Raw genomic sequence first — 20,136 nt, forward strand, 5'->3', positions numbered from 1 at the left:
CTCACATAGAATCAGTTTACTTTTTGGTGAGGAATTTTATCCTTACGTCATTTATCCAGAAACTTTGTCCACCTGGCACACAGCTGAGAACCCTAAAAGTAGGTGTTAAAAAGATCTCTATGAAGACCACACAGATATCATGAAGTTTGTGCACTAAAAGTTCAACTCGTTGACTTACAGTGAAGTACTGAGGCCTTCTCTCCAAGCCTGTTCATTTCCACTTTTGACAGAGCTTAAAAAACTTTGTAAACTGGTTTTATAGTTCACAGGAGAGTTTAAGCAGGCAAAGTGACAATAAAGAAAATAAAAAGCACGGCACAAGACTCTTTATATAGCGGTATATAGCCTTAACAATTTGTAGGTCATTACCATTTGAAGCACAGCACACATTCATGCCAATATTTATCCAGCACCTATTATGTGCCAGACACTGGCCTTCACCCCATGGAGACTGGGATGAATAAGTTACCACTGCTGGTCTCACCAATGTGGGAGTGACGGTCACATAAACAAGTAGGTACAATGTGATATGATAAACAGGAATGGCATAGGTAAGGATGTAATGTTTGTTGATGATTTTGATGATCATCTCTGGGATGAGTCAGAGACAGTTTCAAACAGAGTGACTTTTACAGTGTATGTTGAACAGAAGGGCACTTTCAGGGGCAAGGTGGTTTGTAGGAAGTATTCCAATGGAAGACTGGATGATAGCCAGAAAAGTAAACATAGGCCAGACTGTAAAAGAATTTGAAAAATGTACTGAAAGAATGGGTAGCATCAACAAGACTTGGTGGCCAGTTAGATGTGGGGGTGAGGGGGCACACACAAGGAACTCTCATGTGTTTCTGGTTTGTACAACTAAGTAGATGGGTGCAGACTAGAAGATGATGAGTTTGGTTTTGTGTGTGTGTGTGAGAAAGAGTGGCCCTGAGCCAACATCTGTTGCCAATCTTCCTCTTTTTGCTTGAGGAAGATTGTCACTGAGCTAGCATCTGTGCCAATTTTCCTCTATTTTATGTGGGATGCTACCACAGTGTGGCTTGACGAGTGGTGCTAGGTCCACGCCCAGGATCCAAACCTGCAAACCCTGGGCTGCTGAAGTAGAGTGTGCATACTTAACCACCATGTCACCAGGCCCCATGAGTTTGGTTTTGGGCAAGCTAAATTTGAGGTGTTTGTATGCCATCAGGAAGGGATAGTTAAAGGTACCAAAATTAGGTAAGAGGAAAGTGAATGGTAACAGGCATTCAGAGTATTGCATTAGAGCTAGCAACAGTTTAAAAATATTGAAGTTGTTCTTGAGTAATGTTAACAAGTAATTTCTATTATTTTTAAGGAATCACTTATGTCCTAAGTGACATGGTGGGTAAATGAATGAACACATTTCTTTAGGTGGCTTTTAATCCAGCTCACCTACATGATATTTGGAGATCCACTAGTTTAGGACTACTTTTCTTTTCTCTTATTTAGGCCTAAGAACAGCTATCTTTGATTAATTCCAGAGGTGAGATATTCAGCATGTGGTATAAAATAAAAACCACTGAATGAGACAAATATACCCGAAAGCTGAGTATAGATAAATAAATCAGTTTCCCTCTTCCCTTACCATGAAATACATGATTAGCTGCATTACTGACTTTAGGACAAAATTCCTTGGAGCACCATCGTAACAGCCAAATCAGTCACAGAACTCGGGCAGCAATGTTAGGATTTCGCCTGAATTATTAAGCGATGGTAAAACCCGGAAGTTATTTTAAAAGCTGATCCAGATTAGTGGATAAAAACTCTAGAAGCAGCCCTAACTTTATGCTATAACTGCCTACCCTAAAGTTTCACAAACCAGTAGCAACTACCCAGTTATTTTGAGGCTGTCTGTGCTATTTAAACACTGCTGGTGGTTGTCACATTTCCAGGGACCTTACTTAGTGTGCTATTTAACTAAAGCTTCGACTATAATGCTCTTCTAATCTTAATTCTTAATCTAATTAAGAGCCAGGTCAATATTTAAAATAGTTACTATTTCCCAAGAAAGCAGCCAGTAATATGGCTTACTTCAAATACGAGAGTACTACTGATTGGAGGTGAAGGTGCTGACCTCAGCTGAAAGTCTTTGTGCACTTCCTGTTACAGCGTTAATTCAAGGAAAATAAAACCCTTAACAATGAGCTTTACTTTCAAATTTATTAAGATACATGTGACTGGAGTAGTTGGTAATTTAATGAATATAATGGGTGCATTGAGAAGTTGCTGACCAAGGGAGCTAGCTACCTTGGAACCAAAATAGAAATGAGGATGTACAATTGGTGCCACATTGGCTAAAGGTTTGTGAGACTGGATTGCAGCTATGAAGCTTGACTCCAAATATTTACATACCATAAGGTATATCAGCGACCCTTTTCCCTCCTACTAAAGTGGAAAGGGGCTGGGTTTGAACATCATTTGGACCCTTGGAAGCTCTGAGCCAGGAGCAAGTTATTTGTTCTCTTTGAGATTCATATTTTTCACCTTTAAATCCCAAAGACAGTACTGTAATCTTCAAAACACATTGTAAACTCTAAATATTATCATTAGTAAAGTAAAATTTTCACTACTGATTAACTAAACCATATTTAAAAAGGTTTATCCCATATTAAGTGTTTGCTGAAATTCAATGTAAGGATTTTTAAATAAATGTAACTATTTAATTAATGTAAATAGTTAATTGATAATTTAATTAACTTTAATTAATTTGTGTTATTGAAACATAAAACCACAGAAAGCATGCAAATCTACTTTTGTAGGGTCACATGGTACTTTCACCTTTCTGGAACAAACACTCTAGGAGAACCTGAAGCCTTGGAAGGGTTTGACACATTAAAAGGCAAACAGAACCACAACATCTTACACATGTACACATTAGAAAAAACATGCAATTGTCACAAGCTGAGAGAGGGAGTAGGTTTTTTAAAATCTGCCTTCGCTTTCCACTACCATAGCAATGAAACAAGAAAAATGTCTCAGTTTAAAAATTAAGAAACAGATACATACTCATCATGAACAATGGTGGGGCCGTCTCTTGTTAAGGCCTCTTCCTTGATGACGTTAATAAGTTCAAAGGTACTGCTTATGGGGGCATCTGGGTTAGGCCATTTGGGACACTGAAAATGCCGAACTTCTAGGACGTAGTCATCCTACAAGCAGGACAACATGAGTCACATCCCATCCTTTGTTTCATTGTATCTATAATCTAATGACTAGAACTTGCTCTGGAGAAAGTATATATTACAGGTAACTAAAGAGTACCAGATTAACCAAACTGCGGCGAGTCAGAAGAAACATACTAGGGAGGTCTGCTCGCCATTCAAAAATGACCAGGTCATGACTATGAAATAGTAGAATCCTATTTTGTTCAGGCAAAAATTTCAAGTGACAATAAATTATAAGAGACTTTATACCCTACTTTACCTTCTTATCTATAAAATTAAAGGAAAAAAAAGGAAAGGGGTTAGCTCATCATTTAAATTACTAATATAAGATGGGCCGTCTCTGACCCACTCTACAGGAAGGCAGTTATGACACATCAAAATGTTGTTTACTAAAAAAAAAGTCAATAGTATCATCTCTGCAACACATTGCAAGGTTTACATTTCTGATGGCAAAGAAAATATTGAGCCCTACTATATTGTTTTTATAATTAGGTCAACAGACCTATTTGTATGCATGCTCAATCGGAGGAATGGTTACATTTCATCTACGCAGTTGGAAAGAGCAAATATTTGAAGGAAGAAAGAAGGGAAGTGTATGTATTTAAAATCAAGTCACACTCAAATGCCTGGGCCTGTCTCGAGGGTGGTGAATTACTTCATTATTACTTAGAAGGATGATCCAGGGCCCACGTTTGCTTATTACTGAGGAACTGAGGTTTAGGTTACCTGTGTAGCTTCAAGGATAAAGTCATGGATGATAATTTGTTCTTCATTAGAGAGGCACAGTCTGTCTTTGCTGATAAGGGTGACGGTAAAGGCCTCACAGTTCATGGATTCTTCTCGACTTGGCCAGTACACAAACTCATCTTCTGCCTATGGGAACCACAACAAATTCCTCTGCAGTGCTGTCAAACATTTGATTTTGAATTTTCTTGCAAAATGATTTATGTTTGCCATTTCCCATACCTCTCAAATCATCTTTTAAATGAGTTCACAGAATTATAGCCCCATCTAATCATGCCAAGTTTGACTATTGTATTCTATTGTAAAATATACTGCATAACCATTTCCTAGCACCTCTCATCTATGTCACCATAACAACCAAAAAACCCTCCCTCTAGAGGGGATGTATTACCCCCAGCTGAGAAGTGCTCTGTAATAGAATTGTCATAGTAAAAAAGGAGACAGGATCTAGATCAAATAATTTTAATTTATTATTTCACAATTGCTTAAGCAACTAAGCCACGCTAATTGTTATTTCCTATGGATTATGTTAACAGTTCCACAGTTGTTTAGCATTTTGCAAAGGACTTTCATAAGCATTATCTTATTTTATTTTTACAATACGCTAGTGAGGCTAGGGATTTTTATCATCTGTCTTTACAGATGAGGACACCAAGGCTCAGAGAGGTCCAAAAATTGCCTAAAATCACACTGCTAATAAATGGTAAGGGATAGAACCTTTTTTTTTTTTTTCTTTTAGGAAGAGTGACCCTTCCTCTTTTTGCTTGAGGAAGATTGTTGCTGAGCCAACATCTGTGCCAATCTTCCTCTATTTTATGTGGGATGCTGCCACAGTGTGGCTTGACGAGTGGTGCTAGGTCCGCGCCTGGGATCCGAACCTGTGAGCCCCAGGCCACTGAAGTGGAAGTGGAGTGCCTGAACTTAACCGCTATGTCATTAGCCTGGCCTGGGATAGAACCTTTTGGGAAAGAAGTACGTAAATATGCACATAACTACAAAGTACCCTTTAAAAGAAAAGTTAATCTGTCAATGTGAGGTTTCAAAAGGGGCTAACAGAAAGTCTTTCAGCCTTGAATCAGGCAAGCTTTAAATGTTCATCTATTTTAAGATTAAGCATAAATATTCAGGCTTGGTACTTGAATTCTATCCCTGAAAACTGTGGAGGCCTAAGAAAAAGTTAATCATTGCGTAGGCTGGAGATTTTGTGAGTAATACAATGATTATGACAATAAGCACTCCCCCCACCTCTTTTTCTGATCAGCTCAAATGGCAAACTACAGTTTGCCTGTAAAATATAGATTTCTATGGGCATTTTCCTGAAAATGCTTAGATACTACTAGTGAAGTCAGAAATAATTCTGAATAATGTTCAAAACAAAGAAGGTTTTGTTTAATCTTACATTGTTGCATTAGAAATGAGCCAACAGTCCAATAAGACTTATCACCCTTTCAAGTTTCAATATAGCTTATTGCCAAGTACATTTTTATTTTTAAAGCTCAGCATAAGGGGAAACAGATTAGCAATTGGGTTTAGTCTATACAAAAGAAGTCTGTAACTGTCATGGGTTTTAATACATTTTGTCCAAGGAAATGGAAGTGGGACCCTTGTAACAGATACTAAAGACAAGCTAATGATGGACAAGGCCTCTAAATGTAACCAATATGCACAGATTAAGCATAGGATTTAGGGTTGGATGTGATCCTGAATAAATTAATCTTTCTGAGCCTTAATTTCCATATCTGAAAAGTGGGACTAATAAAATTACGTACCTCAAAGAAATTAACATGAACAGGAAATTATCAAATTGGTCTAATGACTGCCAAAAGTATTTTACAAGAAAGGGAGAAAAAACTTGAATACAGATAGTAAACTAGGGAATAACTGATCATCTTGAAAGACTAAGAAAAATAAATGCTACTTCTTAATTCAGTAGGCACTCCAGTCTCATGGTTATTTTACTTCCAAATATATTTATAGGTCAAAGATGCCTAGGCCTCTATAACAGTGCTTTCTGAGTTAGGAACCAGTGACTTTTGGGCTATTCACAGAATTGTGGTCTTGTAAAGTTATAGTAGTAGTAAGTAATAAAACAAACAAAAGAATACAGAGACATTATCTTTGGAAAAACCGTACTAAAGAATCTGACTTTTGACCCCGGAGCTGAAAGTACAGACATGTATGATACCAGCCTAGCCTCCCTGGGCCTCAGCAACACTGAGATGACATGTTCCAGGGCAGTTTCTGTATCCTCACGGTCTGCAGAACATGTATCAACTTATTTGGTCCAGTATCCCCCCCAGCCTCCCCATACAAATGAGCTTGTGGGTAGATGCTTTTGGTGACTGTCCTCTGTTAAGTGACAATAATAAAATACTGACTCATCCAACAAATGAACGTTTTAACAACCCTAAATGCTCCAATTTCCACATGCCAAACAGAATAGACCCTTATTGCCAGCTAATTTGAAAATTTACACTCCAGTTTTTAGCTTAAGATTCTCAACTGTGTTGCCATTCTATCATACAGAAGCAATCTTGGTACTCTGAAGCTGGAGCAAAATGCGACAAAGTGAAGAAGTTCCTACTGACTGGGCACACAGTCAAATGCATGTCATCAAGACTAGGGGTTCAATCACATGCTGTTCTTTCTCGAGTAAAAAACTCACTAATCTGACACACATGGAGGCAGATCCTCATTGTTTTTTGTTTTTGTTTTTACTTTGTGGGCTAATGTGTCCTCATAGTAGCTTTTGAAGACCCAGCTAATTCTGAAACTTAAAAATGCAGTGAGATCTAAGCACAAACATTTAAGTTTATTTTTATAAACTTGCTCGCCCTTCTCCTCTATAGTCTAGAGACCTCAATAGGAAGTACGAAAGGGAAGAGAAAGAGGTAGTAGCTTAGTCAAGGTCTGAAAAAGCAGCTTTAAGTTGGAACAAAACAGCCTTTCCTTATCTCCTTCCCTGTAATAGATCTGTCTTGCCTATGGAATGGTGAAAAATAATGATACATTATTAGTACTTCTGATACAGTTTTTTGGGCTCCAATTATTTGTGTATACCCTTGGGCAAGTCACTTCCTTCAGTTTTCTCAGCTATTAAATAAGATGATAACAGTACTATGTTATAAAATTGTAGAGAGGATTAAATGAATTAATACATAGAGTAAACACAGTTACATACTCAAATGTTAGCTGCTATTATTATTTATTTTTCAAAAGTGCCATATAGCAACTAAAAGGTCACGTTAAGGTCATACATTAATGAGGTTTCTAAAAGGTTCTTTTTCAAAACGTTCTTCCACACTGTCATGTAGAATACAACTGAGGCGTGCTATCACCAGAATCAGAGACTCAAACAATGGAACTGATAAGGACAGTAACTGTGAGACTACGAAAGGAATCTGCACAGACGTAAAGATGAGAAGTCTAAATTCCCTCCCCAGCATATACAGACACTGTAGCCCTGTGGCGAGGTATCAAAGTAATTTATGCTTATGGCCTCACAGGCTCATTAATATATAGCAGATGTGCTTTACTTACCAAGCTCTGGTTGTCTGGCAGCATGACAATGATCTGTGCATTATGATCCCAAATCATTCGCCAGAAATCTTTCGTAGTATGTGGCAGAGGATGCTGTGTTATAATAAATTCATTGCTCCTATAATAGCCCTTCAGTTAGGAAGACAAAAAATCAGCGATTATGAACGTTTTATTCTAACTTTGTGTAGTGAAACATTCATGAAATAAGACAACATTGTTTTGACGACACTAAAATAATTGAAAAAGCATTTAGTACGTTTGGCTAATTTTTAGATGTACTTCTGCTAACATGTGTAGACAATTTTCTCTCCATGTGCAATTCACTTCTGGTTACCCCTGCTGTTTGTACTTAATAGTAATTTCAACATTTATTCAAAGACTAGATGGGTGAAATTAACAATAAAATTAATTCCTTAACAAGCATTCTGCTTAATGTAAGTTTTTGTACGCAACTGATTAGGGGTCTTTTGTTAGAGGTTTCCAGATATGGAAATCTCTATAATTTTGCTATTACACATGGAGAACTTATTTGAAAAATGAAATCAGTCGCATAGGTGGTATCTGCTGTTTAGCACCTTTCAGCTTAATTGACTTTATTTATAATTAACTGTTGATTCTCACCATGATATAAGAAGCATTAATGTAATCTGTTCCTTTCATTCCAGGCAACGGTGCAAGACCCACTCGAGCACGCTCAGCTATCATATGGAAGAAACAAAAACACCACATATGCCTTATTATACACACACAACCGACAGCGCTTCCTGAGATTTACTTGGTGAGTAATCTATCCCCCGGCACCCCTTTCTTTTTAAGACTTACCTATATTTTTAGTAAAGCTAAAGTGTTATCAGCTAAGGCAGAATGTAAAATGAAATTTGCTGCACATCCCAGAAGGACACAGGCATTAGAGGAATAAAATTTTACTGTGGGAGAGGTTTTCACAGCAGATCACTAAGAGAACACTCTGAGCAGAGATGACAGAGGGTTTCAGACAATTTTTGACCCTGGTTTGATATTCCTACAATTATACCAACATACTGTACTTTGCTCTTTTGCCATCCCCTTATCCATATCTTTCTCCCCATAAAGGGCTTAGAAAACAGTGACCTTTTTCAGTAGAGATAATCTCTCCAATGATCACTCATGCCTGTGTCTACAGCGCACACATAGTAGCCCCTGCTGTGTCCCAAGTTATTTATACAAAGGTCACCACCTGTCAACAGTACTTTGATCTCAACAGCCAGAGTACTTTGACAATGTAGGTCTAGTTGTTCAGATTAATCTGGGACTCTAAGTTTTAAAGAAGTGTTAGTGCCACAGTGATAAGGGCTTTACGTTTTTTTAAGTTAAGATATGTAGAAGTAATCTAATTCTTGAATTTTGAGGTGAACTGAAGCTAAATTTCATGTCACATAGATGCAGCAACTTGCTGGCACTGACAGCCACCCTCCCAGTTTGATCAAACTGCCTTAGTTGTACTGAGCATAACTTTTCCATTCGGTAGTAGCTCCCTCTTTACATAATACATAAAGTTCAGTGAAAAAAATGCTAACATACTCAACCAAATCAAACTGATTTTAAGATCTTACATGGCACAACTGAAGAGTTTCTGTTCTTTTCTTTGTTACACTCTTTCTGAGCACTAAAGCATTCCACATATTTTGCATTACATTGTGTGACCAGCTGAAAGAAAAGCAACATTTTAGTTTTCATTCAAAGGTATAATTGTGGATGTGTTAACTAACCTTATTGTGATAATCATTTCACAATATCTCCATATATCAAATCATTACTTTGTACACCACAAACGTAAACAATGTTAGATATAAACCAGAAGAAACAACAAAAAAACCAAAGGTATAATTGATAAAATTTGCTTGATCATCTGTCAAAAATATCAATAATCAGATTACTGATGAACAAAAACATTTCTGGGGCCGGCCCCATAGCCGAGTGGTCAAAGTTCCGTGCTCTGCTTCAGCAGCCCTGGTTCGTGGGTTCAGATCCCGGGTGCAGACCTACTCGACTCATCAGCCATGCTCTGGAGGCATCCCACATAGAAAAAGTAGAGGAAGGTTGGCACAGATGTTAGCTCAGGGCTAATCTTCCTCAAGCGAAAAAAGAGGAGGATTGGCAATGGATGTTAGTTCAGGGCAAATCTTCCTCACCAAAAAATAAATAAATAAATAAATAAAATTTCTGTATCCCAAAGAACACTTGTTTGTGTTTCAGGAGTGGTGTTTCTCTCAATTACTTTGGTTATCTTTATGCTTTTCTTATTTCTACCATCAGGCCATAGGCTTCTTGATGACAGGTACTATGTCAGCAATAGATATTTATTGAATTATTGTGGATTTTTCTGTTGATGTCACTGCCTTTGTGAATTTTTTTCTGTAATTCCTCACAGGCACATGAGACTCAAGTGGGTCTACACTAGACAAGACTGCTTTGTGGTAAAAGAGCTAATCATGTTTCTTGAACACAAAGCACTAACTGGGTTCTCAGTAAATTTCTGTTGACATGAACTGATACTGTTCTAAGGCCATTATAAATAATTAGCCCAGTAGTTTAGTTTTGTTATTCTTTCTGTTTCTATTGCTTGGTTGAACCATTTTGTCAATCCTATACTTTTGGGGGGCGCATCCATCTTAGTAGAGTGTATGGGAATGGTCTCCCCCAAATGCTTTAGTACTACTGTCAATGGCCCTGGATGTAGCTTTCAAGTTTGGGATTCCTGCTTCTTTCTTCTACTTCAGTTCTAAAGTGGCTAGTGCTTGTAAAAGAACCAATTATTTGGTTTCCAATGGAATGAACTGATTTCTTCGGTGAATTTTTTTTAAAGTATGTGTAAACAAATATTGCAGAAATAGAAAAGAAAGGCAGAATTTAAGAAATGTTGGTACTTAATATTTTTTAAGAATTCATTTTAAACATAAAATGAGACACTATGTCCTCACTATGAATTACGTCAGATGGTTTTTAGAGTAGTTTGGATGTTATAGAAGGAGAGCTAGGAATTTAAAATTGTTTTGACTGAACTCAGTGAAATTAATCTACTTTTCACTTCGTATTACTTGTTATAATTTGCTTGGCAGTCTCATTTCTTTAGCTGAGATTCAAATGAAGGCTTCAGAGTCTACAGAAAATTTTACCATGAAAACTAAAACTGCACAGATTCATCTTACTCTTTCCATCTTGACACAAAATGAGAAATTACATATAGAACAATGGGCAAAAAAATAGAATTTAAAAGACTAATGAGAGACTAATAAATTAGAAAGCACTTAGTAATTGGAGAGAGAGATAACATTTGAAAGTTATAATAAATCCTCTGAAATAACTGAGTTTTTCTCATCTTAATTACTTTAATAGTCCTTACAGTCTTTTTTCACCTTTATTTCAGTCAATTCCATATAAACCTTAACTGCCTATAAACTTCATCTTCCTATCAAAGAAAAAGAACAACCATGTAGGAAAAGTTAACTTTTGTCTAATATTCTTTAGTAACTCTTTTTTAGTTTCTAGATTATCTGTTAGGATAGTCTTTCAAATAGCTTTATTTTTAGGACAATATGCCAACAAATAACCATTCTTAATAAGGATAAGGTAGATTAGTTCAGAAAAAATACAGAGAATATTTTTTAAACTGGAACAACTGACTCAAAGCATTGTCATTGTGGCCAGGGGCTGATATTTATGTTCAGAAAAAGTCATGAATTGCTCAGAAGCAAATACAAAGCACTATGCCATCTACTTGGATACCAACAATTCATACATACGTCAAAACTTTATTTCCTTCACATTATGATAGAGGAGTATAAATAGTAATCCATTTCAGTCTATACAAACTCAACACATTTCTTTACTTCCTTGTTTCCATTTTTTTTTTAACCAAAGAAACGTATTCAAAGCACTACCTTGAATTGTTTTTCCAGTCGTGTCTTTCCTCCTACTCCTGGTATGAGGATGCTGTTAACATAGCTATGCAGCTGATTTGAAGATACTTCAGTCTCCTTTCCAAGAATGGCTTCCAGCAAGGCATCATGGATGAAAATGTACTGCTCCTAAAAGGCACATTAGATGGTAGTCACTGAGGAGAGCTGTTAGAGGGTAGCCACCTCTATCCTGGTTCATGAAATCTACCTTAGATTAACTCTGCCTCTAACAGGGACCTCCAGTGAATTTCTTCGAGCATTTATAGCTAGGTGGTTTACTCTAAGACTCGCTTATTCATCATAACTTATTCTAGGGTACAGTCTGTGCTGATTTTAGCTCTGTATTCCATACCATGCCCAAAATAGTAGGTTCAACGCAGCAAGCCATGGAGAAATGTGTGTTCAATGAAGGGCTCTAGAACCATTCTCTCATATGTATTTCTCAGGCCAGACAACATGTTTAACTCCTCATAGCATCAAACACAGCCTAGCTACAACAGTATCTGCTTCAAAAGTGCCTGTGTAGTTACTGAGAAATCTAAATTTAAGATCCACACAGAAATGGTAAACTATGAGTCAAAGAATAGTATCAAGGTTAGGAGATCTTCTAATACAAACCTGTACATGCTTTCATGCCCTAAGAGAATGAATCTGGCTCCTCAGTATCATTCAGCTTTCAGTTAAAGCATGTGCTAGAACCTCATGAAAGCGCTGGCAGCTATTCCTTACCTCAGTCTGGACGAGGTAGTTACGCTGTGTCCTGATATGCTTCAGGAATCCCAGGACGTTAACTGTGCTTTTGTCTTTTATCTGTTGCAGCATGCTGTCTATTACAATGTAGGTGCCTGTCCTGCCCACACCAGCACTGGAAGAAATGCAGACACTCAACTAGTACCGTTTGCTTTTAACTGTGGACTGGAAAAATTACGATCTAAATATCTAATGAGCTTAGAAATAACCCTGTTGTGTAGATAACCTAGTGGAGTTGACATAGGTTATTCATTATGGATAGTATCCAAAAACTTTATCAGGACTTTTCCCCCTCAGGAGTCTTGATGGAGAGCAAAGACTGCCTTTATCCCAGAGGAGCTGGAGACAGATGTTATATATTTGCTTTCTCGGCCTCCCTTGCTGCTCAAGGTCAGTGATGCAAGAGACTGAGAGGTGTCTCTCCTGGCAGCAGCTGTCTCCACCCAGAACCACACTGACAGAGTCATTGTGTCGTTTTCCTTGCTGTTTAGCCATGTGCCTGGTTCTCCAACTCTGCCAGTGACTCTGGGAGTACCCATTATCCTTTGAATAAACTTCATTCTGCACAACTCCCCCCAGTCTGCCCAGTATGAGAAAGTTCCCATTTAAAGGGATGCTTTCTTTTAGTAATCCAGGTATAGAATAAGAATGCTACATCTGGAAAATTTGTTCTCTGATTCACATTTTTAAATTGTATTAAACTAAAATACTCAGGAAGATCTAAGTTCTGTAGTACTGAATAACAAGCTTCTTTTGGCAGAATCCCCCAGCAGGTTCCCCATCTCACACAACTCCACTGACACCTAAGCTCTTTGATAGACTTCCATCTGTTTTTTTAATGATTCCTAAATGGGTTAGCAAAACTGTAGAGTTCTCATGGGATTTTAAACAGAAGATGGGTTCCAATTTCTGCAACATCCCAAAAGATGCGCTTAGAAAACGCTGTGCAGCCATGCAACATAAATCATAGAATGAGCAACATCCATTTGAATACCAAAGTGAAAAAAAAAAAAGCCAAAAATGCAATTACAAATGAAACAAAACAAAAAGCATTTTTAAACAACCAACTAAGGTTGTTTAAGGTAGTTAAGGAGAGAAAATAGGCTTTACAGAAGGCTTTCCCAGTGCTTTTTAAAAGGTATTTTATATAGTGTGTATACACTAAAATTCTGAAAATAAAATTTATACATACTATAAATATTATTTAGAGGAACCCTACAGAAAAACCATATACAAAAACTTGAAATCTCTAGTGCAGAAAGCTCTAAAGTTCTGTTTAAAGTCAGATTTTTATATATTAAGAGCAGCCTACAATTTCCCTATAAACAATGGGGATTTTATTAATAACAAGATGATGTATAAACCAGAGATTAGGGCCAGCCATGGTGGCCTAGTGGTTAAGTTCAGCACACTCCGCTTCAGTGGCCTGAGTTCAGTTCCTGGGCACAGACCTACACCACTCTATTAGCAGCCATGCTGTGCTGGTGGTCCACATACTAAAAAACAGAGGAAGATTGGCACGGATGTTAGCTCAGGGTGAATCTTTCTCAGGCAAAAAAAAAAAACCAAACAACCCTAGAGATTAATCCTCTAAAAGATTTTATTTTACCCTTAGAGACAGATGCTGTTTTGTTTTTTTTTTGAGGAAGATTAGCCCTGAGCTAACTACTGCCAGTCCTCCTCTTTTTGCTGAGGAAGACTTCCCCTGAGCTAACATCCGTGCCCATCTTCTTCTACTTTATATGTGGGACGCCTACCACAGCATGGCGTGCCAAGCGGTGCCATGTCCGCACCCGGGATCCAAACCAGTGAACCCCGGGCCGCCAAGAAGCGGAACGTGCGCACTTAACTGCTGCACCACCGGGCCGGCCCAGAAGCAGATGATTTCTTAATATTATGGGAATATAGTTACTTTACATAACCCTAACAGGTCGTATTTGTCCCACTTTTCAGTGGAAGACTCAGTTTCTAAATCAAACGAAGCAGTAGCAGAGCCACAGTGGTCCAAGTTCAGAAAGCCCAAACCCCATGCTCTGCCCACTTCAAATGTCGAATCCCAGGCAGAAGAAAGAGAAAGACACCAGCCCTACCTGCAGTGCACCAACACAGGGCCCATTTCTGGCGTCCGGGCTGCTGAGGATCTCCTCACAAAGGTCAAGACCGGGAGGGCGTACTCGGGAACTCCCATGTCAGGCCACTGCGTGTAGTGGTACTGGATCACTACCCTTTCATTCTGACGACCCTTGGGATTTCCCTTCTGACCCTATGAGAAAAGTGAAAAAAGATGTCTTTGGGCGGAAAGTGGGCATTCTGGGTAACAATAATGTAAAGATGTCAGGAAACACAACCTCTTCACCTCATACGCCCTAATTACTGTTCCTGTGCTAGGTTATTTCCTCTTTGTGGCCGTCTCATGCAGTAAATGGAGACGTTACCAGCTGCATGGGAAGCATCAGACATCTCTTAGAAGAGAAAATGTTTTAAGATTGTACCAAGAATGAATGTTTAATATCAGTGTTTTGAATTTGGAACCATCCAAAGCATTTTGTAAATTGCCCACAGGGCCTCCATTTCCTGACTTCTTGCCCCAACTCCAGAAGGCCTCAGTGCTTTGTTTTCATCTGACCTTCGCCCTGACTCCCATTCTTTCTCCACTGTCCAGGTTGGACCTTCAGAAGCCCAGTGCTGGCTGCTGCTGTACACTCTCCAGGAATTGTGGGGAAAATCCTACGTAACAAATGATTCTCAGTCTCTAGAGTCAAAGGCAACAATACATTTACCTGTCACTTTCATAAATGAATTTGTTAGAGCAGTTTTCCTTTAAGGGGCTGAACTTCTTACATTTTAACTACTTTGGATGAAAAATTTCCCCAAGTAGATCATTTGCTGTGATGTGTTTTTTCTTATTATCAATACCTCTAAAATTTTAAACTTTTTTTTGATGACTCAGGGTCATTAATCAATCAATACGGAAGCTTCTCAGCTGTTTGGCCCTTGGTACAAAGGCCCTGGATGGCTTTGATTTCTTAATTCTTCTGTTAACTCTCTTTTTCCTATTTCTTTCTCATTTTCAGTTACTACTTTTTCCTCTGGTCAGTGTACAAAACACATGAAGCTCCTATTTGACCTCCTCCTCTGACTTAAGCTGCTTCTAAAACAAGAGTAAGTGGGCCATGGTCAAGTACCTGAAGGGTTTCCATGAGCAATGGGCTTTGTAAGTATAAACCGGTTATTGGTTGGCTTGAGCCAACTAACAGCTCTCTTATAGAGAATACAGATAAATACAGTGGCACTGACTTTTATATACTTCTGCCAATCTTGGAAAAAACTATACATAGAAAGGACTGTTAACCTGGGATCACAAGTGGGCTTCAGAGCCACTGAAACTGTAGATAAAAACGTGAGTAAATATGAATTCTTCTGGGGCAAGGGGGCTACAGTTTTATCACATTCTCAAAGATGTCCAAGACTCAAAAATAAAAGAACTTTTGCTACAAACCACTGACATACCTCAGCCTCTGCAGAGTAACACTTTATGTTTTTCTTAATGAGCATCTCTCTAGAGTTCATAGTACTGCTGTAATGATCTAAGAGTCTTGATGGGACAGTGGAATTTGAAAAAAGAGAAACAGAATGTGAAAGCAGCATTTCCACCAGGTGTGGCTCTCAGGATGTTAACAGTTCTACAGCAAAGGGTCTTGTTGTTAAGTCACGTTAGGAAACACTAGGCAGAACAAAGTTTTAGAGGTGTCGTCACTCCAGCACTTTGGCCACTTGTGTTCCTTGTAATTTCTAAAAGGGGAGACATATTATATAGCATTCATTTCCCATAGTTACTGAATAGCAGAATCTGATTTTTGCAAGCATCTTGCATGACTAGTATTCCTTGGAACACACTTTGGGAAACAATGCTTTAAAGCTGTCAGAAAATTGGAATTAAAAAGTTAAACCAACAAACAGATGCTGCCATATTTGCTGGTTACCAAAACCCAAGAGGACCTTTTTTTTTATTAAAAGAAGCCTTCTTTAGGAAGAGATTAAAGAACGCAATCAGGCCAGTTAAATTCTATTATGTGCTTTGCCAATATCTTTCACACCATATATTGATGTCAATCAAAAGACTTGTGAAAAAATGTTTTAAAAATACATTTTAAACCAAGTTGGTTATGAGAATTGGCCTTGGCTGTACAGTAATTTTCATACAAGTTCAAAAAGAGATGCCCTGGCAGCCCACCCAATTCCTTCAATACCTTTTTCACTTTTGTATTTCTGACTGAAAAACGACGAACAGTATAGCAGGCATGTACTTTTGTGCTCTTCAGTGTGACAATGATGTTTCCATACTCCTCACTATTCTCTGTTGGCCAATACTGATCACATTTCCGCTGCAAAAAGTTAAAAAGTTATAAATTATATCTGCAATTTATGCCCCAATTCTACTGTTGATAACGTGATTTCAAACGACAGAGTCAAAACACAGGTAATATTGCCATGTAGTTGACTGAAAAAGGAACACAGAGGATGAATTGCTTACAGGCAGACATGACCTCTGATGAAGTTAATCTTGGGATAATTTGGGGCAAGATCATTTGAGTAATGGGCCTCGTATTAGATCATCTTTCAACACATGATGTACTTGAAAGAGGGCCTAAGAAAGATGTTTGTTTGACCTGTAAGAAATGTGGGTAGGATATGTTATAAAGGGAGTTTAAGTATCATTTGGAGGTTAGGCTGCATTCACAGTTACAAGAAAGTCTTTTGCAACTGTGAAAATCTTCGTGTTACAACCTGGGTCATCAAGGCAAAATGGATTCTACAGTCAAAGTGAACTGACAGTGATTCTGAGCAACGAACCTGAGGCGGATCCCTTATTCCAGCCTAAATTAGCATCATCTAATGTAAGCTCATAATCCAATACATTCCAAAATATTAATCATCATCTTAAAAAAAGGTCCTATTAACGATGGTCAAGTGTTTAAGCAGTCTTTACTTCCCCCAATCTGAACTATTTGTAGTTCCTGGACTATTCTGTGTCTCTTCCAACTTCCCTGCTTTTGTTCTTTCTATCCCCTATACTTGGAATGTCCTTCCTTATCTTTTCATCCTGTGTAACACCTCCTCCCCCTCATCGTTCAAATCTCATCTCAAATATTAGCTCCTTTACAAAATCTCTGTAGTGCAGGATGCATTCATCCATTTTGCAGCATTCCCCTAATATCCTATTCATCTCTATCATCACATTTAATCTACTCTGGTAAGTGCTTAGCTCTCTTTCTCATCAGATCACAAGTAAGGTGAGGGCAGAGAGAACACTTTTCATTTCCCTAACTCTTTATATCTGGCCAAGTTCCTACCCTAAAGCAGGTACTCCATAAATATTTTTTTGAATGAAGGTACATGATTAAGATATTAAGCCAAGAGGCTCTTACTCTTCCTTTTTCCACAAGATTCGTAATCATGACAATGATTCCAGTGTTTTGTTCCCAAATCATCCTCCAGAAATCTTCAAATGTAGACTTTAAAGGTCCCTGGGTGGCGATGTAGGCTTTCGCTTTGTTGTAACCCTTCAAAGATGACACAGCACAAAGTAAGATGAAAGCAGTATCACAGACCACTTAATAATTCAAGTGCCTTCCATACTGAATAGGCTGTTTTTAGTGAAAGCTCTGTGCGGTATCAGAACACATTCACACAGTCTCTGTGGCACTCTTCAATGATCAGAAACAGGTTTATAAAAACATTTCTGACTTACATCGACATAGTTTGCATTAATGTAGTCGCTGTGCTTAGAGTCTTTTCCTGGTAAAGGTCTTAACTTCACCCTACTGTGATCATCTATAGAGAATAAGAAAAAAAAAAAACAAAAAACAAAATGTATAATTCAAAAACTAGCAGCATTCTAAAGCACAAAACAAGGCAAATGCAATGTGGCATCTCCCAGAGTGCCCCCAGAAAGCTTCTGGCAGAAGAGCAACTGAAAACTCAAAGACACAGCATTCAAACCCATCTCAAAACACAGGGACACTGCTGTCTTGTGCTCTGACCAGTGCATGCCCAAGAAATGCAAACTGAGATCCTTATTAGTTCATGTGAAACAACTGCCAGTTGCGACCCTCCAAAATTTCCTTGTTCTATATTTTAAAACCAATTTCAAAGGCTTTTGATTACCTATGCCCCCACTCCCTGTTAATACAAATATAAAAGGGTGATTGTTATATTGAGTCCAGAACGTCTATTTTCAGGAGATTGCATTGCTAAATTCAGTCGGACTCCCTGCCACCCCAACATAACCTATGTAATTGAGGGAACCAGAGCTGCTTCTAAGAGTCATCTCATCACAGGAATCTGAAGTCAATGATCAGATTTTAGGATTTACTTAACCTTAGTTTATGAACAAAAGGCAGGTGGTATATGTACCTCCAGTTTCCCAACAGAGTGAGCCTGTATTTTTAGGATAACAAAGAAAAGGAAGCTGAGGTCATAATTTTTTCTCTAGCTACAAACAGAATGGGCAAAAGCCACTTTACATTTCTGTTTATTTTCATGATCATAAATGGCTATTCAAAAAGAAGTCCAGGGGCCGGCTCCACGGCCGAGTGGTTAAGTTTGTACGCTCTGCTGTGGCGGCCCAGGGTTCGGATGCTGGGCGCGGACATGGCACCACTCGTCGGGCCACGTTGAGGTGGCGTCCCACATCCCACAACTAGAAGGACCAGAAACTAAAATATACAACTGTGTACAGGGGGGGTTTGTGGAGATCAAGCAGAAAAAAAACATTGGCAACAGTTATTAGCCCAGGTGCCAATTGTTAAACAAAAAAAAGGAAGATTGGCAACAGTTGTTAGCAGGTGCCAATCTTTAAAAAAAAAAAAAAGTCCAATGAGTGGATTAGCTTAGACATTACTGACCTCAGACTATATCAAGCACTTTTTGAAACTCCTCTACATTCTTGGAACTGTGAATTGCTTTTGTTGCTCTGAAAAACTCTCAGACTACAGTTGATATGAACAGGGGCTGCCTGATATGAATAGGCCCAAAATGAAAAATTTCTCCCAAGGCATCTGGATATAAACTGGTATGCCTTAGGAGGCTTTTATTGTATATTGTTATTTCTCAGAATGACAAATAAGAACACATACTCATCAGGTTGCAAAATTCATATTTAACCAAAAAGGTAATAGACTGGCTAAACAGATCAATATAGGAGGTGACATGGTGGCATCCACATATACCTTGCAAGTTGTGCTCATTCTGTGAGAGAAGGCTTTTCCTACATTGTGTTTCTGGCAAATTCACAGACTAATATTTTACTTGTTCCAATACATTTCTGTGCTTCTCTTTGCTATACAAAGGCATTAATATAGGGGTAGACCAAGGTAACAAGTGATGTGCCCAGAATCTGATCAAGTGGCCAAGAGAACACCAAAATCCAACTCTCTGAACTTACGAAAATAAAACCACATCTCATTTGAATTTGTGAAAGTAAAATCTCAAATGGACTTGTGAAAGTATAACCACATCTAACCAAAGATAGTGATTTTCTAGCAAAACATCATGATGCTTGGGCATATCACACAGAAGCTGCCTTGATTTCCTCCCCCTTCTTTGCCACATACTTTCAGCTACTACAAAGTCACTACAAGAAAAGGTTGCTACGGCAGAGAGAATGGTTTGTGTGGACATATGCAAAGCATATATGTGTATATATCCCTGCCTGACTTATATGGTTAGAAATGAGGGATATAGGTGGACAAATCCTTACAGTCTCAGGAAGCTGAGCCTCAACTGTGTTGGGCAACAAATACTGCCAGAGTCAATTTATTCAAAGACTGGAGAGAAAAGAAGTTTGACTCTTCTTCCTTGTTCTCTTTTTTACCTCCTCCTCATTCCCTGAAATGAAAGACCCTGAATAGCCAAAGCAATCTTGAGAAAGAAGAACAAAGCTGGAAGCATCATGCTCCCTGATGTCAAACTATATT

General features: G+C 38.3%; 1 protein-coding gene across 3 annotated transcripts in view; it reads right to left on the reverse strand.

The window, feature by feature from the left end:
- Positions 1 to 20,136, reverse strand: part of PTPRG (protein tyrosine phosphatase receptor type G) — a 676,041-nt gene that overhangs the window by 12,255 nt on the left and 643,650 nt on the right. For all 3 annotated transcript variants that reach the window (XM_046663115.1, XM_046663106.1, XM_046663123.1), the window contains 11 exons: positions 17,910 to 17,992; positions 17,587 to 17,721; positions 16,408 to 16,542; positions 14,248 to 14,420; positions 12,137 to 12,272; positions 11,390 to 11,536; positions 9,062 to 9,155; positions 8,091 to 8,167; positions 7,470 to 7,598; positions 3,912 to 4,058; positions 3,028 to 3,170 (listed from right to left, as the gene is read on the reverse strand). In XM_046663115.1, the coding sequence (XP_046519071.1) occupies positions 3,028 to 3,170; positions 3,912 to 4,058; positions 7,470 to 7,598; positions 8,091 to 8,167; positions 9,062 to 9,155; positions 11,390 to 11,536; positions 12,137 to 12,272; positions 14,248 to 14,420; positions 16,408 to 16,542; positions 17,587 to 17,721; positions 17,910 to 17,992 (1,399 nt within the window). The remainder of the gene's footprint in view (positions 1 to 3,027; positions 3,171 to 3,911; positions 4,059 to 7,469; positions 7,599 to 8,090; positions 8,168 to 9,061; positions 9,156 to 11,389; positions 11,537 to 12,136; positions 12,273 to 14,247; positions 14,421 to 16,407; positions 16,543 to 17,586; positions 17,722 to 17,909; positions 17,993 to 20,136) is intronic.

Source organism: Equus quagga, chromosome 1 (genome assembly GCF_021613505.1).
Source record: "Equus quagga isolate Etosha38 chromosome 1, UCLA_HA_Equagga_1.0, whole genome shotgun sequence".
Classification (NCBI taxonomy): domain Eukaryota; kingdom Metazoa; phylum Chordata; class Mammalia; order Perissodactyla; family Equidae; genus Equus; species Equus quagga.